General features: G+C 34.6%; 1 protein-coding gene across 1 annotated transcript in view; it reads right to left on the bottom strand.

Annotated features, from left to right (window-relative positions):
- The window catches only part of ELP4 (elongator acetyltransferase complex subunit 4), a gene marked incomplete at its 5' end in the record, with an annotated part of 124,468 nt that overhangs the window by 52,864 nt on the left and 44,641 nt on the right, over nucleotides 1-26,963 (bottom strand). Inside the window, 2 exons of the mRNA XM_010164610.1 lie at nucleotides 17,168-17,274; nucleotides 19,991-20,099. Of these exons, the coding sequence (XP_010162912.1) occupies nucleotides 17,168-17,274; nucleotides 19,991-20,099 (216 nt within the window). The remainder of the gene's footprint in view (nucleotides 1-17,167; nucleotides 17,275-19,990; nucleotides 20,100-26,963) is intronic.

Below are 26,963 nucleotides of genomic sequence, written 5' to 3'. Positions count from 1 at the left end.
CTGCTGTTTCTTGCATCTTGATACTTTAGAAGGCTACTATAATAGTAATCTATTTTATAACTTTATTTAGGTTGTAACTTTCCAGGGTAACTTGCATTCAGTTTTTCAAAACAAGAAATACTTATTTTTCATATATAAAAACATTCATTGTAACCCAACTATCTTCTCTGACAATTGCTTTAAAATGTTTCAAAGATAGGTACTGCACTTTTAAAGCCTCAAATGCCATGCACAATTGACATTCAAGAGGACAAAAGTTTTAAGATCTAGCTAAGGCACTACTGACTTCCAGTGGAAAGACCTAGTGAGATATGACTCCATTTATACATGCCATATTGTGTACTATATTCGAACTCAAACAACGTCAAGAAATACATGGAAATCCTTTTTTTACTAAAAGAACTACTTTTTGCCTGTAAATACTTTACAGAGGGCCATCTAATGATCTTACTGAGATTAACATAGAGAACTTGCTTGGAAGAAATTACAAATAACTGCATTTTCATTTTAAAATGTAATGTTCAACGACTACTATAATTGCACATAAGTACATTTAGAGATTCTAAGGTCAGAACTAGTTGGTGATGAGGGCATAACTGGGTGTGAGAAGATGAATGTAATAAATTTAAGTGTATAATTAAAGTAGACAAGATTATTTAAAAAGAATTTTTTTAAGCTTGCTGCTTATTTTAAAAAATGATAATAAATTAATTTTTCTCATTTTGGGCAGCTTCACCTTTTCTTTACAATGCACATCTTTCTTGAATATCTAATATGACACAAGAAATAACAGTGTTACATAATTACATTTAACAAACTATGTAAAACTGAAATATATAGCTAAGTGATAGGAAGTAATAACTGACAGGAACTCATGCTTACAATGCTACCAAACTAATTTATTCAGTAATTTCAAACTCAGCTCTTTGGTAAATACACCAGACCACGTCACGAGCACATATCAGGACACTATGACTGATTTGCTAACCAAACTGGTGCAGATAACAAAGCATCTTGATCACTCTAATACACAGATTTATTAAAAAAACAAAAATCTTATTTTTAAGGCTAATTGCAGGTTTTTGTATAAAAATGGAAAATGTCTAAGTAACTGACACTGAGATACTTCATTTTAGGAATCTATTGGTAACCCAGCATCAAACTATTTTTATGCAAGACTAAAGAAAAACTCTCTAACCAGCATCAATCCTTTCTTTAGAATGAATAGCAGGATGTGAACTTTTCAGTTTTTAAACTGTTGATGAATTAGCAGACCCCAGCAATCCAAATCACTCATAATTTCTTTGGCGCTGCAGTAATAACAGGATGGAACTCCCCCGCCACCTCCAAACCCCTTTAATATTGTTTTCTAGACCATAAAAACAGTATAGCTATTTAATACGTAATAGCAGAGGCCTGAAAAAGATCTCATTTTCTCATGACAACTGTTTCTTCTGAGGCAGACAAGAACTATCATATAATGGGAAGGTTATTATCCCAAGTCATAGCATAAAGCTTTGATGTCATACAGGAGAGAATACACAAGAAAATCTCAAATCCACAATAAAAATTTAAGAGGTTACTTTTTAAGAAGTCATGGTTAATACCAAGGGGAGAAAAAACTTCTGGAATCATGTACAAACTAAATAGTCACTACAAAGAACAAGAACATGTCAAGGTAACATGATGCAAGCAGTTGTGGTTAAGTGGGTGCTCTGCTTGGGCTACCAGGTCTAACAAGGCAATACTGCTTTTTCTACCCATGAGAGCTGGTTTACAGATAGCAGCATCTACACAGGCCACTGTGCTGTGCCACAGAGATACACTCAAAGAAAAAATGTTGAGAACAAAATTAATTACAATAAATAAATGAATAAATGGAAAGCAGGACATAATTTCTGGGTAGACGTAGTACACTGCTACTGTAACAAGTGAACTGAGCATGGCTGTGCGGCTGAGTTATTCTTCCCTGCCTTCAGAGCAGTTGGTTACTAAGATTAATAATTTATATATTCAAAAGGGTCGTGATTCTTCTGGACTTGTTGGCTGGAAATGCTACAGAAAGCATGATACCCATATTACTTAGCTTCTTCCCCACAACTAAAATAGATACATGTTCTACATGCAGCTGTCAAGCATTCCAAAAAGATTATTAATTCAGCTTGAACTTAATCTGCTGAATGAAAGTGCTTGAAAAAATGTATTTCAGTTTTAAGAAAGCAGTATGACTTGATGTGTCAGAAAGAAAATTAGGCTGATAGTTATGCCTTTATGAGTGCAGCACTGGAACTCCCCTTTTCAGCAAGAGGAATGGACTGTACTTCTTTGAAAGGATAATTTGACTGCAGATCTTCAGGCTTCTGTTGAAATACACAAATACAGCAGAATACGCTGTAAAAAAACTGAGAAATCAAAACATATTCCAGAATGCAGTTCTTCAGTATTTTCTATCTGGATTATCACAGAATCATAGAATATATCGAGTTGGAAGGGATCCATATATCAAAGCACTCTATCTTCTAACTCAATATATTGGAACTATAGCAGAAAACTACAAAGAAATTACCTCCCTAGAAACAGATTTTTATTACTCTAACTATTTAGAAACTTTGTATTTGAACTAATTAATTATATCCAATGAAGCTAATCATACACATCCGTAATGAAAAGTAGCTCTCCTGATGACACAGGCTATTACTTAAACTATTATGATAAAAGTGACTTCATACAAAAAGGACAATACTTAGCAAAAAGCAATCCTAGGAAGTTTTTTACTCCGAAGCTTATTTTAGTAATCTTACCCAGAAATAAAGGGTCTAGGTCTGTTTTGTCAGATCATATTTATACAGATAGCTTGTCAAACCAGTAAGTATACACAATATGAACAAATTTCCAGTTTAGAAAAGAATTAAAAGATTTCTTTTATGACAGAAGCAGATTTCGCTTTGTCATTCTTCCTTAGGTTCTGTATTATCAAAATGCTCCAAGCATGTGTAAGCTTTGGTAAAGGTCAACACAGTAACAGGCATCTTGTCTGATGTTTGACTAGCACTACTGGTCTAGTAATAGCATAACGTTCTAACAAACAACACATGATGTTTTAAATACCTCTTGTATTTTTTATCTCCTATACATACAGTATCACACGGGTTTATCTCAGAGAAAGAGTTCAACAGCCTTAATGAATTAAAAATCAGAAAATGCTTCAGAAAACCAAAAGTGCTTTGGTTAGGAGAAAGCAGCAGCCATGCAGCTGAAAACAAGGAAGTCTAGGGAAAAAAATAATCTCTGCCTATACATGCCTTGCTAAAAGTCTCTTGACACAAATAAAAGGATCCTCCCCAACATATGGAGGAGTTGCTATGCCCTTCCGGGGATGGTCTGTAGCTATGTTCACCTCAGGCACGCCAAGGAGAGGTGAATTGTCAAACGCAATTTCAATCATTGGGTGGTTTGGTTGAGGCAGATTAGTTGTACGCAATCATGATAGATAGTTTATCCCAGCCCCAAACTGCCGCTTGGGAAATCTTGCACGCAAACGAACAGAAACTCAGTCATTATTAGTGTCAAGAAGGTACAGGGAGGCAAAATTTGGTTGGCAGCCAGGCAAGATGAATCAAGGCGAAAAAGTGACCAATTGCATGTTCAAAATGGAAATTGATAGGCATGTTGTAGTTTGGAAAGATTTTAAACACCAGAAAAAGTCATACATTATTAATTACTCAGAGATAAATATTTAAAAAGTCTTTTTCTATGGAGAAATACATTTTTTTAAGTCAATGTAAATTACATGTATAGTGTCCTAATTTTAAGCTTCTTTATCCCAGAAGCTTCACTACAACTGTTATTATATAACTTTAAATACTCCTGTTCAGTAAAAATATTGCAAATTAAAAATTTTCCAACAAATAAACATTTTTAAAATGAATAGAAGGTATATTAGTTTTGCTGAATGATTTGGAAGCCAAGCAACCACTGGCATCCCTCACAGTGGAGTATAATGGTCATATTTATCACCTTTACCTTTTCAAGGTACCTAAATATTTAATGAACAAAACAGTAAAATCCACCTGTGTGAGCAATTACAATCCTTGGTTCTCTAATAAACAGCAAAAAATTGCTAAAAGCGAAATGTCCTCAAGTTTCATTGCCTGAAGTGATATGCTCTGACAAATCTAACAGCTCTTTCTGTGTCATTCCTAATGCACTTGTCACTCAGTATTATCCATCCTCATTAATGACAATGGGAAAGTTTATCTTGGGAACACGTTTTAAATCATCCACTCTTTACAATGGGACCATGAAATCTCTTACAAAACATGAGGCGGGAACTACTCTGACAACAAAACCCCTTCCTGGCAGCTTTACTCTTAATTCTTGTCCAAGGAATAATGTGTTTATCATACAACCATATGGAACAATATATTAGATGAAACTTGAAATAAGAATAGCTGGTTTGATTTTTCAAGATAGGAAGTTGTTTTACAGTATTTTTATTATTATGAGAGAACAGTAAATCTCTTAGGAATGTAATTTTGTACAGAACCAGACTTCCTCTTATAGGAAAAAAAAAAACCTTAAAAAATACTCATACAGTAGTTTGAATATTCATTAACTAAACACTTCATAGAAACAGCAATACTTCTTTCAATTTAAATTATCTCTGACTATTTCTGGCTTTGTACAAATTCTGCTTTATTTATAAATATTTTTACCAGATGTCTAGACTATACATATAACAATACTCTAGCCAGTAAATATTCTGTTTTGATTATCAGTTCTGAAAACTGACACCCTCCTATGTCAATGATATGCACTTGCAACTGATGGAACACAACTGTTCACTTTACTTCAGATGTTCTAATGTAAAAACTGCAACATCGATTGCTTTTTTTCCATAATCTCATTTATAACACCACCACCAACCTCCCATAAAAGCAGCAGTTAACATAACTTACTTTCAAACACATCTTCACTTACTGCACCTTCAATAACTGCTAATCATTTGGCTCAATTTGAAAAGTAACAATATAATATAAAAACACAAAATACAATTTCAAATCTGAGAAACAAAAAAAGAACAAAAACCAAATAAATGCTGCAAGAAAGTATTACAGATACACCTATTTGTGTGGGCACAAACAACTTCTAAACTGAATGGGCAGAATAATATTGTCCTAAAAGATACAAATACACACCATGGTGTGTATAAGCAAGACAGCAGAGGCGAAAGTAGAGGAGACCATGGTATGGGTATGATTTTCAGCTCAGACTACACAAGGAAGAAGTTCTTCTTATATAAGGTTATAAGTAATCTACTGACAATATCCTGTCCTTCTCCCTTAGAGCCTTACTTTATAAACACAGCAAAAATTTTTCTTTGTAGGTTTAGGGGCATTTCAGTAACCTGAATCTAATTCTCATGACTTTTTCCAAGCCAGAATGCCATTTTCAGATCAGGAAAAAACTGACACAGGTGCAAGTCCACCTCAAAACTGTGTCTTCTCCATACTGCAACTGTGGTCCTGAAAGTTCCTAAAGTAACCCATGTTTCCTTTAGGACAGTCAGAATAAGAATAAGCCAGTTCTTCCTTCACCATTTCCACAGGTTTTCAAAAACCAAAACATTACAGACTTTAGCAAGCAGCTAAGCCAGTTCTTCCTTCATCATTTCCACAGGTTTTCAAAAACCAAAACATTACAGACTATTACTCAAGACTTTAGCAAGCAGTAGTGATTTGTCTTCTTACTCTGCAAAAACTCACTTGATTAAAAGAAAAATTAGAAATAATGTGGCTTTTTATTTAACTGATGATACATTAAATACCTCATCAGTAATTTCTTATCAAAATGTAAAGGAAACCTAAAAAAAACCCCAAACCTAAGCAGGACACTAACAAAATCAAGCAAATATAGGTTAACGTCTAGATATTTAAAACTAGCTACATTAATGATACAAATACAAAAATAAAAATTAACCAAATACATTTAAAGATGATGATAATTTACAAAATGCTTCGTTACTCAAGCCAAATGTGAATTCCATTTAACTATACAGCTCTTCAAAGCATCAGAAATCTCCTTTTAGTTACTTACTGGAATATCTGCACACATTCAATATTTATGTTGTCTTCCTCTCTATCCATTTTTAAACAGAATTAAAGGACTAGCTAAAACTCTGCCACTAAAATGACAGGAAGGCTATTTTTAATCTAGATGATGTAGGCCAAGCACAAACAGCCCATGGCTATGCTACTATTGAGGGTCAGATCTAAACACAAATATTACATTTCCTTCTTATTAATTCCTTACTTTAACAGCAACAAGAATTACAAATTAAATACTGGTTCGTATCTCTTAATAAACACTCATACTAGAAGGAGAATGATTTTTCTGTATATTATAGCAGCAAAAGCTCATATAAATCCTGTCACACTACTCTCTGGTAGCAAAAGGTTTGTGAAAGGGCATTTGGGGCAGCATAGGAAACGTGTAATCCACCCAGAATTACAAAGCCTTATACCAAAAGGCGAGAAGTACTGATTGAGAAGTATATGGTGTTGCCTCAGGGGCTTTAGATTTCAGATCTGAGATGTAACTGATTTAAGAGACTACAGTGTTTATTGATTAAGCAACACATTACTAAATCCCTAATAAATCAGTAAGAGAAGAGATACAATCAATGGATAACACTCCATAATGAAGTGCTGAAAATAAAATGCTGCTCAGTTAGTAACATACGGCAGCTCAAGTGGCTGAGGGATGTGTATCAAGATGGGTAGAAGCTGTGGCTATATCTCTGAGCAGACTCTCCTTTGTCAGTGCTGAGAGCGTAGTTTCACCATACCCTACTTGGTTCCTACTCTCAATCTGCTAGTGAGCACTACCAATTCAGAACACCTACATCTTTAAGCCAAAAAACCATAACAGAACAAGGTCTCCTTTAGTTTACTCTTTTCCACTCTAATATGATACATAAAATTTAAAATAAAAAGTGGTGAATATTGTATTAAATCATCATATTCTGCTACACTTTCTGCCAATATGCAGGTAACCATACAAACTCCAGGTTGCATTTAAATGTTCTTAAAAGCAAGAAATACCAGTGATAGTGTATAAGCAAAACTTTTCCTCTTGTTCATCTAATTGTCTGTTGGCTCCCAAATAAAAGTAAGGGTGCATATCCAAAAACTGTACTGGAATACTGAAATCACTGCCCGAAAACAGTGGAATGCAACTGCCATTGTTAAAAGTTTTTCTGCCACTCACAGACCCCAAGCTTATCTGCCAACTACAAACTTCTTAACTCCTCCAGCTGGAGAGTCTGGAGCCAACTCAATGACAAGGCAGGTCACTGTATAGCTATTATCCAAACATCATTAAATGTTTTGCTTACAAATACACCATTAAAGTTCTATTCAAACTCCCAGTAAATATTCTGGGTATAGCATGGAGACTTCAGATGTTCCCTCAAGACTCAGCTATCATGGCCAAGTCATCCATCTCAAACATTCATATGCAAGTCACACACAGCCTGTCTTTTTGAGAACAAGTGAATGTATAGCTCCCTAGCAAAGATTACTAAAGATCTTAAAATTTTAAATATTAAGCAATTAGGTTATTTTAAGAATAGCAAGCACTGTTTTGGATGCAAGGTGAAATTGATTTCTCTCGTGCAGCAATACTCACATTGTCCCACTTAAAAGTGGTAAGCTGTTCTTTACTTGTGTTTTCTGCTTTTGGTTTAAGCACAACTCAAGCAGACATACTGCCCAAAGATAAGCGGTTTAATATGAGAAAAAGGTAAGCCCATTTGGTAACTGTTCTGTAACCACAGGAATTTTATGAACGTCAGACTGAAAATTCTGCATTAATTTTTGCTATAACAGACTTGAAGCAGGATAAGAGAAGATGAAGAACCCATTAGAGAGCATTCTCATAAGCTAAAAACCCTAGGTTTCTCAGACCTTAAATACTTGAAATGAGGCATTTAAAGTGAATTATTTTCAGCAAGCACTAGCAGCTGTTTTCTGAAAGTCAAGCAGTCTATGGCTAAGTTGGCACCCAAATTCACTTTATTTATTTATGTATTTATGGGCATCAATACAAAGCTTTAGTTATCATACTCTATAGGATTACTGCTCACTTTCTTCAGAAAGATGGAACAAGAGGGAGCTGAACTGTTACTTGGTAATGCCATTCAAGTCCAAGCTATTATTCCGAAGGGAATTAATATTCTGTTAATGTTAAGCTGGCCATAAGTACCTCTTTAAATGCAATAAATAATATTTTTCTTCTTGGAGACAGTCTCACTTAGTATTTCAAAAGCTGTTGGTTTTTAGCATGCAATGAGGAATTTTAAATTGCATTACACTTGATTACAGAATCCTCTGAAAACTGTATAAAAAAATATAAAACACATTCAACTAAAACAACTATGAGAAAGAGAGCAATAAAGATGGCATGACCAAAATCTAAGTTTATTTATGCCTTAGGCACTGTAGTCCACAGCCATTTTGCTTATGACAATCTACTTTTTTTGCACACTCCTCTTGGCCAGCAATATCAAAATAAAATGTACCCTGGAATTCAGTCACAGATAATACGCCATAATTTGGCCAAAGTAGAAAGCAGTGTTTGCACAATGGGTTGTTTTTTTTTTCTTCACCTACAGTACTTTGTAGTCTCTCTCTATTTTTTTCTCCTGTCTCTTTTTGGCACTTTTGTTAAGTCCTTCAGACTAAGAATAAGAAGACTAGTTTGTCCTCAATAAAAATAAAATAAAACAAAGTTCCTGTATGGTAACAGTTCAGTAAAGGGTAATATTCTTTGTGAATCAGTAAAATAAACAGATCAGCAAAATGGTACAGAAGGGTTTTTGTAGTAAAAAGTGTAAAGAGGAAACCATATATTTGTGGTTTCCTTAGAGATTTATGTTCATTGAAAATCACTAGTATTTTCCTAAGACTGGAAATGTTAACCCTTAATCTTGAATTTGCAAAGTTACATTAAAACATTTTGGAATTTGTTTGATTAAGCATGTTACTAGTCATAGCAAACATTTGGCAACATAAAATGTCAGTTTAACCCTTTCCAAGTTTCTGATGGGCCTATCTTAGTCTCCTAGTTTACAGAGTACTTTGAATCAGTTTCTACCCAAAGATCAATAATCAAAAGCATAACAAACAGTACTGAGACAAGAAGATCCAGATGGATGCCCACCTTCCCTGTGGAGATGCAAAGTTATCCTGTTCTCAACTTTTCAGTAGCAGCCCCGGACTCCTACTTCAATGCAATTCAATAAGGTTCATGCACGATACAGGCCTGTGGCTGAGGAAATATGACTTCCTATAAGCTTTTATTTTTATTTTCCTGCATTTACAGAGATATACAAAATTCAGAGATCTGTAATATTGTGTAATGGCATGGTTGAGTTTGCTATTATTTCAAAGTGAGAACGTGATACAATTATGAAATATCATATTTTAACTAAAACTGCTAATATTTTAAAGAGCATTTAGCTTCTTAATAACTCATCATCAGTATCTTTCTAACCTATACCCACAGACCTTTGTCTAAAAAGCACTACTGCTTTTGAGGAAAATATAATCCTTGTAGATAAAGAGTTTTAATCTTTACCAACCAACATTTTTACAGAAGATCTCTTTAGCCTACCTGCCTTCTAATACTAAGAAAGTGGGAATATGCCAACTACTTTATTTCTCTGGCTAACACAAGATAAGTTGACCCATTTATTTGCAGACTGAACAAGGCCAATCCATTTCATGCTGCAGCACTGACCCTTAACACAGATGCTGTGAATGAGCAGTCCATTACAATATGTACAAGTGACCTTTAATTGCATTAATGGCTTTGTTGCATGTTCTTCCATTGCGACAACACAATTATGGTATAAATATTTCTAAACAACATAATTATTTGTTTAAATAAAAATATATATGAGGTCTTTTTATTGACAAGGAACTGTAGATGTACTGTATAATAAGTGTTGAAGTTTTGAAAGATTGCACGGAGCCCTCATGTTACACTTGTATAATGTCATAAAACCCATAAAACAAAATTAACTATGAAATAAATTCCAGGATATTACAACTCTTCATATGCAATCTAAAAGCTAACAGTACCTTCCTGTATTCATTTTCAGAATATCAAAATAATTTAATTTACATTATCCAGTATTCCACAATAAGAAGGGAATATTTTCAAATTAGATTTTTTCACATATTCACAAGTACAAGTCTTCTGAAATTCCATATACCGCATAAAACTTACCACTTGATTTCAGTTCTATGTACCATTAGCATTCAGGTTTTTTTTTCTTTTTAAACAGGAGCACTCCAAGTATTGTTTTACCTTAAGCTATTACAATTTAAAAATATCTCCCAAAACTTTATCTAAATTGTACTGTCACAATTTTAAACACATTTATTTATTCAAATTTGTTTGAAAGAATGTAATACATTTTTGACAGGCAGTCTTTTACAATATTGAAATCAAATCCTTGATTTCATCAAACCCTTCATATTCTGTGCCTTATTCCTGGAAGGCTCATGCCAAAATGATTTAGTTTGATTTTCTTTAACAATGGTAGGCTGGCTTGACAGCATCTGACAAAACAATTCAGTGAAGTACACCATACCAGGTAAAGAGAACCTGAACTGGCTACTAGATGAAATAATGCAGAATGGAGCTAGGAATTATGACATAATTAGTTTTGCAGAAGAATCTTTTTTACAGTATTACCAATTTTAGACTAATAAAATGTTATGGTGTTCTAATTACTATCTTTTGGTGGTAATGTCATTATGAATATCATAGGGAAATTGGACAGGAAAAATCAATGCAACAGCAATGCAACAGTGGTTTGACTGGCATAAATTTCAGCTGAATTTGCTTACGATTTTTTACTTCTCTCTATTAGAAAGTTTTGTTTTATCTGCAGAGTTCCCTGCATTTGAGTCCCTGAGCTGAAGTGGAGCACCCAGTACTAGAGTTTGCCAGGTATGATGCCATCTGCTCAAGGCAGGCTGAGGAGAGAGAGGTTTTCCATGTACTTGTGTACTTACTTTCCCCAAGTGTACTTGTATTCTCAAATACATGGGGATGAGCAGCCCCAAGGATTATATTACACCAAAAAATTAAAGAAATACACTTTCTGTAACACTTCAGAGAAGTTCTCCCTCACGTTGAACCAGGAATACCTGTGAAGTTTCACCCATGCTGCCAGCCTTGGGCAGCCAGGCAGTCACAACCTGTTACCCTCTGGCTTGGTAAAACCAGGTTTCATTCTGAGGTTGTAAGGCCCTAACATGGGGTCAAGTCTTGTAATGTCACCAGTGCATGATCTTAAAATACAGAGCTGCTTTTATCTATATACAAAGGTATATTGACTAAGCTCCCAGTATGACAACATGTATTGTGTAGCATTTATTAGCTTTGGTGTTACATTGTGTGAACTTTATCTCAGCAAGTAAGAATTCACTCTGTATTTTACTGATCGATTGCTATAGAACTATCACCTTACTTAAATTTCTAATAAATCAATGTTTTGCCTTTTGTCGGCTCTCAGGCTCACAGATTCATTTTGTTAAAATATTGCCTAAAATAGTTCATTAATTCAATTGCATGCATTTGTTTACAAAATTGCTCAACTTTATAAACGCCAGTGGAATATAATCAGGATTAGGGTGAGTCATTAATGAAGGCTGCTTCAAATTATCTTGGAAGAAGCCTATAAGAAGTGATGCTACTAGAGGTACAGTGGACACTTTCTGATTCTCACAGATACAGAGATTGTTATGGCACGTGTGCATATTTTAAATATCTGTTGATCCCATATGTACTGGTGACAGGGTTGATTTGTCCCTCCAGAAGAAACAGCTCACTAAGAACCCTAAACCATTCTGTCCATACCTGTTCTTGATGTGTTTAATGAATAATTACAAAATGTTTCCAGGAGCACATTTCTGGCACTCAGTGACATCACCATCTCCTGAGACACTTAGGACCAAACTTGTGCTACGCTAATACCACTCTGAAGCACTGCAGACATCACTTCTGACTTGGTCTTACTCTTTTGGTAAATAATCTACAGCAGTGGCTAATTGCACTTCCCCTTTGCAAATAAGTTTACCACAGTACAGTCTGTATAAAATAAGCAATCAAAAATGATAGAATGAAAAAAAAAAAGTAGAAATACAGATATTTCAGGTGGAAGCTACCTAAGATCTATTTCTTGGTTTTAATTGCCAAATTCATCATCTTAAAAGAGTTTTAAGTCTTCTTCCAAATACCAGTGCTGGACACAACATACACATTAGTATCTGGAGCTGCGATTAAATCTTGCTTTGGCACTCACCAATTTTCTTATAGGCCTCTATTGAAAGATGAAGAAAGGACATTATTTTAATGCCTTTGGAATAATACATTTATTTTTAATTCTATAGAGACTCAACTACTAGGTTTTGTGATTATGTTTCCTTCCAAAGACACAACCTTTTACTCTGGTAACTACCAATAGGAAAAGTGCGCTGCAGAGCGCTCCATAGTACCATATCGTATCTGCCTGCCCCTAAGAATCCAGCAACTTTCCTGCCACAGGACTCTTCTAATCCTGACTTTCTTCTCTTCCTGTTAGGAAACACTTCTCAGAAAAGAATCTCCTGAACATAATATACATTATGCTCTGGAAACTTACTTATTTTTGCTGTGTGGCAATTCTTTACATAGTATATGACACTTGGCTTCAAACTGAGCTGTCTTTTAGAGATTTTTATTCTGGTTTGCACAGGTGTTATATAGCCATTAAAAAGAAATCATATTAACTGGCTCTTAATTGTGTATTACTTAAAATAAAATAAAAAAATCTCACAACATTTATTTATTAGACAAACTATATTATACAACTCTTAGGAAAAAGCTTATTCTCTATACTATTAACAATTGACTATTACCTGAAGACTTAAAAAAAAATCAGCAGTAAAGCAAAACTAGGGAATTAAAAAAAAAGCCTCCCAAACTTTCCTATTTGCAAACATTTATCTGAATTTACCAAAAGTTCTAACTTTAAATACACAATTTCAGAGGTTTATGTTGACCAGACAGTAACAAAGGGAGTTAATCAAATATGAATCTTCTCCAACTGTCTTGTCAAACCAGGTAATGATGTCCTGCCAGCCAAACTCAGAGGGAACATGTGAAACAAATACAAAAGTAAACAGGCCTTAAGCTGCCCAAGGGAAAGTCAGCAAGATGGCAATTTCAATCATTTGGAATAATACTAAAGCAGCCTTAGGCTCTTCTCAGAATGGAAACATGTCACTGTTACTGCAATATTTCAACAAATCAGACTGCAAAAGAAAGGAACACTTATGTAATCACAGCCGTGGAATAGTGCTTTACTCAATGGTGAGGTGGAAAATAATTAAGAGGAAGTTCCCTTTTTGCGAGTAATTGTAAACATACCTAACTAACAAACACAAACACTGTTTCCTTAGAAATTTCAGGGAGTGAAAAAATCAAATTTAGGCACAGATTTCTTTAGTTTTGATATAGGAGGCTTTGGAACAACAAAAATAAAGTTCTATCATACAAAATAATGAACATAACGTTGCTACAAAATTTATCAAATGTTGATAGAAGTTATATTCAGAGCTACAAACAAAGCAAAAAGCATTTCAAGAACAATTCTGCTGAAAAGTTTCATTAAGATGAACGGGTTGTCATATCATTTAACTGAGAAATCAAAAAATATTTCAAATATTTGGGGAACTTACCTAATCAGTAAACTTTCAGTATGTGTCTAGTCATGTAGCCATCTTTTAGTCAATCATCAGAAAATCAAAGGCAAATTGGCATGACTCAACCCAAACTTTAATACCGCATGATTGTGTCGTGTAAGCTTGTTTTGTGCGAGGGCTGCTGTGGTTTTAGCAGAGAGATTAACGACCGGACCTAAGCTGGCCTCCAAACCTTGCCCTGCTGATGCCTCAAGTCCTTTGAAGTCTGACCATCATACCTGGCAAAACAACAGTGGGAACTAGGCTGGTGTCAGATCTAATCAAGTTTCCTGCCTCAGCATAGCTAACTATGGGGTACACTAATTGGCCCAATTGCGGATTATACCTTTTGCTACAGATTCAAGACAATAATTTAGTCAAATGATGGTTTTTATCTCCTTCTAATTAAGATTCCAAAGTGGGAAGAAATAGGATTAGACAGGCTAACTTCAAAATTGTGTCCTTTAAAGTGGTATGCACATAAGATAGATCTCTGATAATATTGCATATAATAATCTATTGCTCGTAACTAACGCGTGAAGATTTGGGAAAGTTTGATACAGCTACCGCACCTTTTACCATGAACAATAAATCCTCCTGGAAAGGGTTTAGCTCATAATTTACAAATGGAAAATGAACGCTCATAAATATTAATTAAAAACCATTTTCATCCTGAATTTTAAAAAATCCCCTTAACATACATTTCAGTCAATCTTATTTTGATGAAGAGATACAAGAAAAACTGAAACAGTTAAATGATTCTGCAGAGGCGGAGTCCCTCCCACAAAACTGCAACCTAATAAAATGGACTTGACATTTAAGGTTTTTACTGATGAGGGCCAAACCATAAAGAGTTATTTAACTGGTGAGAATCCAGAGATGAGAAAATCCATGTCCCATGCCCTTATTTTAAATGGGAAAAAGAGAATGGTCTAGTGATGAAAATCCTTTTTGGAGAAATTTTGCCATAAATCATAGGTTGTGTATTTCTAACTTAGGTAATTTTATTTTAAAGTTGCATTTCAGGTAGAGGTCAATATTTTTACCCTAAATTGTGTACATACCTAAGCAGAAGCTTTCAAAAAAGTGTAACATACTGAAAACATATTTTCATTTCATATTTAAGCTACATACTAAAGAAGTCATAAACTTAGTTGCACTTTGTATAAAGCACACTGTTGCTTGTAATGCACACTATTGTGCTGCTTTATGTTTCTACCACCAGAACCAAACCTGACTGCTGACTCATCACATTCTAACTGCAGAAACCTATTTTAGAAGACTGTATTCATATCCCTTCTTAATTCAATTTTCTCTTGTTCCCATTTTCTTACAGATCTCATTGCTCTAGTCCGCCTAGTTGTAGTCTGCCTCCCCTAATAGTACGAGGAAGAAAAACATATGTATTATAGATTAGTGAAATGTGTACTGGAAGATCACAGTAGGACAGTTCAAAAAGTGCTAGTTTGTGTCAGTCGAGCTTACAGAAAGCATATCTCTAACAAAACTCTCAAAAAAGGTTGCAGCTGATCAATGAAGGGAAAAAATATACAAGTGGGTCATCTACACATGTCTAGGGCAACAGGTTGTTTCAAGAGTTCCATAAAGCCTCTGTTTCCAACACTTCTGCCCCATGCCTAATTAAATCCTTTTTACAGAGCATCCTGCTAAGACTTTTTTTTTTCCTTCCAAATTACATTATAAATTAGAAACCCAATTATGGCTGACAGAAAAAAAATATTCTAAGTGAGGATTCATAGTAAGGAAAAAACCCCTAATATACTAAATATTCTAATTCATAGCTATAATAAATGAAAACTTACTTTACTATGAAATGAGGGTGCATGCTTCTCTGCACTTCTGATAACAGTAAGAATATTTGTATTTTAAAACCAAACACAGACTTTTAAGGATTTTGTTTCTAATGTACTGCTCAAAAGCAGTTGTTACAATGGTTTAATACCTCACAATGCCTGGTTTCACTACCCACGTTCTCTGGAAAGTGAGAAACATTACAAAGGAATGTCTTTGGGAAAAAAGCCCTCCTTCACGTATTTGCCTTTAAGTGGCTTCTGAAGAGGATACCTCTAGTTGAGAAACTTCTAGCACTCATGCAGAGATGACCTGCAAGAAGAACTGGCTGCCTGATTAACTATTAACTACTCTCAATAGGATTAGATAATTAAAGACATTGATGACCATTAATTAGGAGGAGGGCACCTTAATTTGTCACTTGATAGGGCCCTTTCAATGATTTATAGGTTAGGGCTACTTGCAATTGTGAAGGGGAGGGGGCAGTGAAGAGAGAGAACCCTTAAGTTACCTTATCAAGTGGCCAGCTAAAAAGGGCAGAGGGTCAAATAAGGGCCAAAGTGGTCACTTAAGGGTGAAGTCCCAAACACCAAAGCAGTGCCAAGCCACATTGACCATCATTTGGTGATGGAGTAAAAAATATGCTAATTTATTGGTGGCAATTCTCTCTTTTTATGGTTTCAAGCAGTTAAGACAAGTGGCCTGCTTAAGAGCTTTTCATTTGAAAGGAGATTAAACAAAATGGTTTGTCAGGGATGCTCGGCTGTTTTATGTCTTTGTTAAAAAAAAATTTGCCCAGACTGTACCGATGACTATCACATCACCCTGAAAGCTATCTTCCATCTCTAAGCATTACTTGGTTAATAAATACATCAGCTCTAATTGCTTAATAGTGCTATGTTCATTTGCTCTTTAGCAAGATTAAAATGAAATACATCTTTTGTATTACTGCCTTCTATCAGGACTGTCTGCATAAAGGTCACAGAAAAAAGTTTAAATTTAGTAGGAAATTTACTTAAGGACATTAGTGTAAATGATACTGTGTTTAAAATGACATAAAAGAGCGAAAGGTGATTTCAGTAATGCAAAGAAAATGGTTTCTGAATACTGATAAGGACACTTATCCCTCATACCACACACAATTTTAGGCAGCATTATACATTAAAATCCCTCTACTAGGGTAATAACATGTAGCTACTTTCCCACCCACTAACATAAGTAAGAGCAAGTCATTAACATTTAATTAAATATGCTCCTGACATCCTTAGAAACATGTCACCACGCTTTGTTACTGAAGGTTGTGGCCTACTTTCTATGTACATTTTAAACCAAAATAAACTATTTATAACAGACCAATTTAGTGCAGCAAACGAGACATTTTTAATTGAAAGGCATATTACAGTATTTTATAAAACCATTCTGAACAGCAAAACCAGAACGAAATGAATTTACAACATCTGATGCTTATTTTATGTATTTCACAAAATGAAACATAAGAGATGGGATTAGCTCCACCTTTTGGGTTCTAAATAGTGAAACAAAATTGTTTCTCTTACCTCAATGGTGAACAGCTTCCTTTTTAATCTAAAAGCAAGGTCCTTCGTGTCTGACACATCACAGATCAAGCTATTAAGCCGAGGAATCTGACGTACGTGAACCAAACCTTGTGGAAAGAAAGAGTAAAGGAGGGAAAAAAATTAAGAAAACGCTGTCATCCAGATGCATAAATTAGAGTCTTACAGCAGAATTCTGTATATTTACACACACTCATCCTCCCCTTTTTAAACTGGAGCTTACTACCAGGAGCAATGAAGCAAACGGTGCGATTATACTCAAGTAATCAAGCAGAATAAGATAAACAGAAATCCTTGTGCGAAGAAAACTAATTGCACTTTGGTACAGAAGTACAGATGTAAAGAGGGATCTTAATACTTGTCAAAACTACAGCCGGTTTGTGTGTGATTTTCTCTTGTATTTACAGTAAGCAAATATGGCTATCACCTTGCATGCTGCCCACGGCACCACTGAGTGATCTTTATTTTATTAAATGCACCAGTAAGCAGCCAGCAAAACAAGGCTTATGGGTTACTGATAACCACTGAAGCTCTAATGAGAAGTATTTTGTTTTGCACCTTGAAAATCACTTTAAAAAAGTTTCTGGAAAACACCGATTTAGATCTTGCTTTTCGATTAATTTTAACCCCTATGCTATCCTAGGAGAAAGAACGTTTTCTTCAGGCACGCAGGAGGCTTATATAGCTGTTCAGATGTTTTTAACAGTACTAGGTGCACTGCAAGCTCTGCAGTCTGTCAGCTGCAACTCAAGCTGATTTTTTCTGACAAGGACGCTGGATGGTTTTTGTGCAGCCTAATATAGTTTCTGAACAACCTAAGGGTGATTTTTTTACATCTGAAAACCAGGAAAATTCTACAGGGCTTCTCAATTACTGGCCTATATTTGATATTCATAAAGCCAGCATCTAAATGGAAATACTGAACATTTAGAACATCTTAGTTGAAAACGGCAGCTGTGAGAAAAATCCCAAACACTAAAACCTTAATTTAAAATAAGGCAAGTATCCATTCAGGGTTTTATTTATTTTTTTAAAAGGAAGAATAAGGGAGGAATGTTTCCTAAAAATGAAAGACTTCAAAAAGCATAATTTTAATAAGTACTAATTATAAAAATTCTCAATCATATTAGAAAAATATTTTTACACTTTGAAACCCTCAGCTCCTGCCTCCAGTCCAGTGACATATAAGAATAATTTGTTTGACCTTTGAGTTCAAAATATAATTAGCATTATATGGGAACAGCAGGTATAACACAGGGTTGCCTACATACAGTATTCTAAAAATTTTATTTAAGGATGATCTATTTAATTCTTTTGTTATTTTATTGACTTTTCAACTATTTAAATTTGCAGGCAGCTTAATAAAATTATTAATGCAGGATTCATTAAACAAGGCAATAATTTAATCAAACTTCTCCTGAGTAATGTCAAAATCTTCCATCATCTGCAGTAAATAAATAATCTTAAAATATATTCTTAAGCAAAAGGAATCCACAAAGTTAAAACCATTAAAAATACCTATTTTTAGAATGTGAAATTAAGGTTGTCTAAACCTCAAACGTATATTGGCATATAATTTTTATTAAGTAGTACCAAAAATGATTTAGCATACATTTTTAGAGGAAACCAGTGAATAACTGATAAAACACACATTGTCTTAAAGGATATCTTCAGTACTGAGAAAAGGAGTATCAAAATGACAGAATTATGTTAGCATAAACAAATGCCACGTTACGATTATACAGTTGGAAAAATAATTAGGCAAATTATTATAGCTTTTGTTCATGGTTTATTTTTCATTCACGTTTTTTCAGATAATGAAATGTGCACTACTTTCATAGTAAAAAAGATTTTTCTCCGATTTATTAATTACAGCCTGCATACACACAGTGGTGTCTCAACACCATCTTTGCTTCTTTTTCTATATATTCTGCTGTGGAAAACACTGCCACACTCTCACATGTTTACAGCAGGTTTGAGAGAAGCAGTTTACTTTCAACTAAAGGTTTCCATGGAACTACAGTAGTATCACAATAATAATAGCTGTAATTTATGCACACTCAGACCACTGCTCTGGATTAGCTAAAACTGTTTGTTATTCATTGCTTTGGCTATGCATAACTTCTAATCTAATCTTCTAAAACGTAAATAGTTTGGCTGCAACAGCTAAAAAAAATCTTTGGGAAACAAAATGCAAGATTAAACACCGTTACACATTTTGAAGATAAACCAATTGAAAGGCTACATGACTTTTAACCAAAATTAGTTTCATATTTTACATGCCACACATATCCACATTAATTTCTTTAAACGCGTAAGTGCCGTAACTTAAAGCTGAAAAACAGAACATTATTTTTATATAAAAGTTTATATAGCACATCATTTATAGCAGTTTATTCACCTTAATATAATATATGTTTTTCCATGTTCTCTATTTAAAACTTGGCAGATCAAAAGTATTGATTTCATGACAAGTTCAGCTCACTGGTCAGATGATTGCCAAGCCTCCTCTGCATGTGAATTCCCCAAAGCCTGCCTGTTGAGATGTACATCTGATTGAGCCATGCCTCAGTAATACGGCTTGACAACATGCAAGGAGTTGCCATGTTTCCTTTGCAGCCTTAATGCACTTTACTGAGAATCCTCCTAACTCAAGACTGGTTAGTAAGGAGAAGCATTTAAGAGGTATATTCTAAAATGAAATCAAATGCTACTTTATAGCAGATACCCAATTGGAGGGTAAGCCGCTAAGTGCCCTAGAAATACTCAGGGCAGACTTTTTGCATTGCTAAAGATGGAACTTACCGTGGTAATCCTTGTATAGTGGATTGGTTTCTCTCTCAGAGCCAATAAATGATTCAAGACCAACTACTATATCTGACAAGTTTGTTACACGTTCCATAATTGCTTTATTCTGTAAGACACGGAAACAAAATACACATCCTATGTGATGAAAAAGGTAATTAATGTTCCTTGAGTAAGCCTTGGTCTTCTCAATGACAAACTGCAGGGAAAAAATAGGTCATCAATACTTCAAAAATTACATTAGAGGACTTTTTTCTTTAAAAAAAAAAAAAAAAAAAGACCTGAAATTTCTGTCTAAAGAAAACATACATTTGACAAGCACAAGCCATAAAAGGGCTAACTCAGCACTACATTAATATTTTCCTAAATCTTCATAATATAAGCTTTTGCTCTCATCAGAGATATTTAGAAGCTACGTGGCAGTTAAGCCCCTCTCATTGACTTTACTGTGAGTCAGATGTCCAGCTTTTGTTTGTGCTCTGGAAACTTTGGTTTTTAATACACTTAGGCATATCACCTCTAGTATTCTGAGCAAGCACAACCCACACAATTATTCATTTTGGTCACCAGTCAAACAATGTGGAAAACCAAAGCATTTTCTCCAGTATTTTTCTTTCTAAAAGCTCCCCTCTACACAACATATGAATCTAAAGCTTCAAGTTGCATTACCATTTCTCAATATATTTGTGATTCATAAGTGATGCCTTATATCTTCTGCAACAATGTGCTGTCATATGCATTAAATAAGCTGTTTTCCGCAGTTTTCTTTACTTAATTTTATATAGCAGAAAGCAACATTCAAAGGTCACAAAAGAGATCCTCAGAGGTAACTCAGGATAAAATCTTCTTAAATGCTTTGATGATGTCCGTATTTAATGAGCAAAAAAAGGATACAAATCTGTGCTAAAAAGCAAAATATTTCTTTAAGATAAGAAGTAGTTATCTTAAAGCTGCCTGGACAGCTGGTATACTCTTGTTCTTGATGGCTGTAGGTGCTATATTCATCATACTTTCAGGGGTATCAAGACCTATCACCTCAAAATACCCATTCCAAGATTAGTATTATATCTGTAGCTCCAAGTCATAGTTTTGTATTTTTTATTAATTTTAAAGCATTTGGTACATTCTGCTCTTCTTTCATAAACTATACAATTGACGCTCATTATGAAAGGTCAATTTAAATACTGGTAAACTATTGATAATCACAATTTATAAAGTTCTTAGGAGCAGAAAGAAGAGAAATATCCCTAGATATGTTAGAAAAGGCTATGCACTGTACTGACATACAGGTTTATTAAAATGGTGGTCAATACACCAATTGCTTTCATGAACCCACATTTCAATAACAGTGTATTTCCTAGACACAGAGAAGCCTTTGAAGCAGATGGGAAAGATGAACATTTCCCACTCCCAACAAAGAATAATCTGAATTCTTCTTTTCTGAACACTACAGAAAGTAACTTGTGGCCTGTCCTGCACAGTCCAATCTGCTCAGGATACAAGGCCTAAATCCACCGATCCCATGGTACCTTTGCACCCCCTCCTTTCCCCACCTTATGGACCAGATGGCATTAAATCCTGGGGACTGGTCTCTTTTCAAAGCTGCTACTTGTACAGAGGCCAAAATGATCTATCCCCATGGAATTGGGGAACTTCAATTTTACCTACAAAGTCTAATGACAGATGATGATAAAATAGTGTTATACTACAGAGTTTCCTTTCTGAGAAATAACATTGGAGGTAAAAGAACGCTGCCTACACATCAATCCCTAAACTTTGTTATTATATCCACCCCTGAAATATGAAAGCTGACTCACAAATTTTTTCCTCTTCTAGGAAAAGAAAGACAGTATACTATATTTTAACAGAAACTTCTGGTCACATTATTCTACAGGGGGAATCAGATACAGACAGTATAAATATAAATCTGAAGTAGCCAGTGACCTCTATAAATCACTGACCAAAAATTACTGTATTTTGCCAGTTCTTCAGCAGGCTGCTGGATGTTACTTGTATAAGCAAGAAATACAAAATTGTTACATAAATAAATAAACACCGATGACTTCTAGAAGCTAACCTAAACTCTGGGTATAGAAAAAATATTTTAACATTTGGAAAAACATTTGCTCTCCATTAACGTTTTTGCTTGCCGGTTTTGATAACAATGGGTTCTGAAAACTGTGGATAGAAAGATGCTCAACCATCAGCAAGATATCCTCATCATTAACAGTCCTGCAAATCCCAAGAATCGTATCTTTCCTATTTGGTCTTAATTCTGGAAAGATTAAAGCGACGGATAGCAATTCAGTATTTCCCTAATGATACATACTTCAATATGTTGGTTTCGGCTCTTCTTCTGAACAGGTTTGCTTTCTTAAATTGTAGTCTGTTTGCCCATGTTGATTACGTTTTTGTTTTTAAAGTGTGTCAAAATATTCTTCTGGCTTAATGCAGTGTATCTTGGGAAATATTTTGCACAGTGAATCGCCACACCAAACAGACATTTGCTTATGTGGCATTGTTGCCATAGATCCGTATCTATCATGTATTTTCTAGTTTGCAGTGCTCAGCACATTAACGTCCAATGAAAGCTGACGTCAGCACACAGATAGTTGTGATGTATGGCATACTGACATAAACACACAAATCATGTTGCCCCATCTGGGCTTGAAAATTTAACAGAGCTCCAGATCTTCCTCCAGCCCCATACAAATCTACCTCCTGCTTCTGGCATAAACTTGGCAGCTCTGGAGATGAGCCAGGACATGGTTAGGAGGGAAGCCAGGAATGGGGAGATTCAGGGAAAGCGTTTGTTGGCAGCTAGAAGAGGTATTGTTTTAAATTACACTAAAAAATAATAATAAAAAACCCCAACCCAGTCCTGGAAAGTTTACAGTCTTGCTAGATGTACAGCAGTTTTTCTAAATTAGTCAGTTCAGCCAAAATGTAATTATTCTAACAACATGGTAGCAACCCTGTTGTGCAGTCTGGGCTGGGCATCCATTCTATATCTTACTTTGTTCTCACTGTTTTAAACAGACATTTTCTTTTAAGAGTAAACTTGCAATATTTGAGCTCAACCAAAGTGTACTTTCAAAACACCGTCTCAAGAAAAATCCATGTAGCTAGTTGGATATGTACATATATGTTTAACCAGTTTTTGGGAAGGGCAATTATGGAAAAGGATTGCTTTGTCCTACTAATTTATTTGCAGAATCTACACAGCTTTAAGTAATTATTTGTGTGTTTTTAAAAATACTTATTTACAAATAAGGCAGTTCAAAATGTATCATCTTCTGTGTCTGCATATAAAGCATGGTATTCTACCCAAACAGATATATATGTATAGCCTGTACGCTCAAACTTACATACTGAAATTAATACTGTGCGTTTCTACTGGATTGAGTTCTTAATGTACCGCAATTTTATCATTACTACAACTTATCAAATCAATCTTGGTTCATCTGGAATCCATATTAGGAAAAAAATCTGTCTTTTCTACTCTGCTCTAATTTCTAGCTCTCCTCTGATTTTCTGTCAAAATTTTCCTAACATACAGAGATATGTCCTCCCATTTTTAGTTTGTCAGTTTCTAAAGAAATTAAAAACTTCACAAAATTTACATAATAAAAATATTTATATTCTCAGTCCTTGCACTGCATTAAGTAAACACAAGTCACAGAAAGGAAAATTTTCTTAGAATGGCTTCAACTTTTCTACATAGTACATATAAAAAAATCTCAAAATTTAAAAGGAAAATAAGAGAGTTATGTTAAAGATCTACAATGAGATCCAGCTAGCACTTGTATAAATACATTAACTTCTTGAATCACATGGGCTTCATATATTTCCATTTGTATTCTGATCAATACATTAACATAATTTTAATACTGATTTATATCTTGAATTGAAAACAAGGTATTTTAAGACTATGTCTCTCATCAAAGAGACACTAGGCCTGTATTTTGGTAGAGGGTTGTATTTGACTTCTGTACCTTTACATTCTGGTAATCTAATTCCATCACTGAACATTTAATTAAGAGTTAATATATTGAATCCCCAAACAAGTTTCATTATCTAACAAACTACTTCAAAAAAACCTGCTAGCACTGGGACAAAAAACTCAGTTTAAATGGTAAGTTGCACACATTCCATATGACAGCACATAATTTAAAGATGAATTCAGATATTCCCCACAAGTCTAGGTAAAACTGTTATTTTAAGCAACAATTTGTGTTGTTACCAACAGGTAAATCCAGTAATCTTGACACTTCATTTGAAAGAACGTCTCAATAATAAACAGCAAACAAGTTCATGCAAAGGAACATGAACCTTATGAACTCAATGCAAATTTTGGTGTGTGTATTTAAAAAAAAAAAAGCTCAAAAACTGGTTGTGCCTTTTTTGTTTCTGTTACATTCTGTCATAAAGCTGAAGTAAGCTTAGTACTGTAATGCAGGCAGCCACACTGGACTATAATAAAACACTGGATGGTTATTAAATAGGTGAAACAATTCTTGATATTTTCTGAGATATTATCAAACAATGATGTGGTAATAACTTCACAATAGACAAATATTTACCACTTGCCATTACTACTTAATCTCCAAAGGATTTTAAATTAAGAAGATAAATTATTAATATTAAGAAACATAGCTTAAATATTTATCAACATTTGTTAATAATTACTGCTCAGAAAAATCCCAGAATTACCCATACATTTTATTTTGGTAAAAGAAGTTAGGTATTAGGCCCTTGTACTAGCTTTACAGAGAGATACAGTTTGTGCACTTTTTCATTATTCACAAATCCTGAAAATAAAAGATTAATAACGGCCCTGCCAAAATGTGTTATATCAATAATTAACAAAGATTGTAAAGTATAAAATGCTATACTCATTCTGACTCCAAGTTGATTAGCACTGTTCTCAGCACTTGCACACACCAAATTACTAACTGAACTTTGAATTCTGATTCTAAAATGAATGCACACTCAGACCACTGACATATAAGACGAGTAACAATATATTAACAAATTCTGATATGTAGAAATCTGTATCAATATCCCAAGAAAACTGAATACAAGCATGATGTCTGCTGGAAGACAGATATCCTAAAACTGCACTTCAAGGATTTTCTACAAACTACAATGCCTTCAGGGTGAGAAATCCATGTTTAGGGATTCTGACTAATTAGGCATCTTCTTTTACCTTTGAAGAACCTTACTGACTATAATAAAACTTAAGTATAAATATCTGTTCATATGGCTTCACAGAAGCATTTATTTTGGTTGTTTTGTTTATATGTATGTTGTATTACATCAGTTAATTTCAAGCAACAAATAGTATCTTTGAATAATTTTATACAAGTTACAGAAGCAAAGAAAGGACACGTAGCGAAGACACGAGCAGGTAATTAGATGCAACGAACATGTAAAAATGGGAAGGGAGTAACAAAGCATCTGTTGGCCAATATGTTACACGATGTACTAATTCCAGATTTTGGTTGTTCTCTTAAAGTTGCTTTTAATAATGTTTGTTCTGATAGTCTATATAAACGCAAGAGTCTTTCAACTGTGAAACTAGTTAGAACTAGTATTTTTGTGTCCTAAAAATGCAAAATATTTGAGCTATAGTTTTCTTATCTTACACCTAAAACACTGTCACTGCTATGGGAACTCTGCAATGTTGTTATCAAATATATCAGATATTGACATCAGACACAATATTCAATTACAAAATTCTGGATAAATTTTCAGGAAAAAAAAAAATCAGCCAAGAAATAGAAACTACATATCACACACTAAAAAAAAAAAAATCTTTGGATCTTCACTGAAGGAGGATGGCCTGGACTTGTCTATTACTTGAGCTATAAAAGAATCTAATGCCAGCAAACCTTGGCATCCTACAAAATAGAAAGTATGTACGTCTGTTTTGCCTTTGGAGGGAAGACCAAAAGGTCAACAGTGAAACGAGTGATGACTCAATACAGATAAAACAAGCAAGTCAATAACAGTTTCTGCTGAGGCCTACAGAAACAAAAGTGAGAACAAAGACTACGTAGTTTAAATCCAACTTTCCATCTGTTGATCTCCAAGTGCTTTACAAAAGACAGGCAAGTGCTGCATTCCTCATTTACAAGTCATATAACAAGCACAAAGATGTCATGTGAGTTGTCCAAAGTCACAAGGCAGTCAACATTGAGCTGGGAACCAAACTCAGCCTTTCGCTGAAGCTCTGCCTACTTGCCTCTATTTGAGGCTTGGTTTAGGAGGCTGCATCTGTTGCCTTGGGGTACCAGGAAAGTATTTGGTGGTATCATGAAGATGATGTGGGAGTCAAAGCCCAGAAAGCTGGGTGCTGCAAATCCCATTATTATCTGGCTGAAAGAGATGACAGATGTATCGGGTATTAAAAGGTGACACTTTCTGAGTTGAATCCCTGTTCAATGCTTTTCTCTTCTGACTATTTCCTTAGCATTCAGTAGCTGAAAGCACAGGCTGCGTGCAACTATGAACGGTTCTGGAGTGCAGGGCTCCTGCATGGGTCTTGCTGCAGTGGGTAGGTGAAATAAGCCCCATCGAGCCCTTCTCCAGTGAAGGGTCAGGAGCTGGGAAGAAATTAGTACAAGATCTGGGCTGAGACGAGCTCAGCATCTCCCCTGAACACACTATCTGGTCCTTATTAATGAGACTGTCTCATTGTTATAAAAGCATATCTATGGACCATTGTATGGTATTGTTTGTCTCTAATCATAGCAAAAATAAAATGACCATTTAAACAGATTTGTTTACAAAATTAAACACAAAAACAATGCTACAAGTTAGTTATAGTGTAGTATAAAATACAGATGCAAAAGTAGAATGAAAGAATGAGAATCATATTACAAAAGAGCCGTAACAAAACTGTTGAAATTAATGTATTTGAGACCAACTGGCTTAACTAAAATCCTATGACTCCACTGGAAATTATTCA

Source organism: Antrostomus carolinensis, unplaced genomic scaffold (assembly GCF_000700745.2).
Source record: "Antrostomus carolinensis isolate BGI_N321 unplaced genomic scaffold, ASM70074v2 scaffold16030, whole genome shotgun sequence".
Classification (NCBI taxonomy): domain Eukaryota; kingdom Metazoa; phylum Chordata; class Aves; order Caprimulgiformes; family Caprimulgidae; genus Antrostomus; species Antrostomus carolinensis.
Note: the sequence above shows the minus strand (reverse complement) of the source record. Positions and strands in the feature narration are given on the sequence as shown.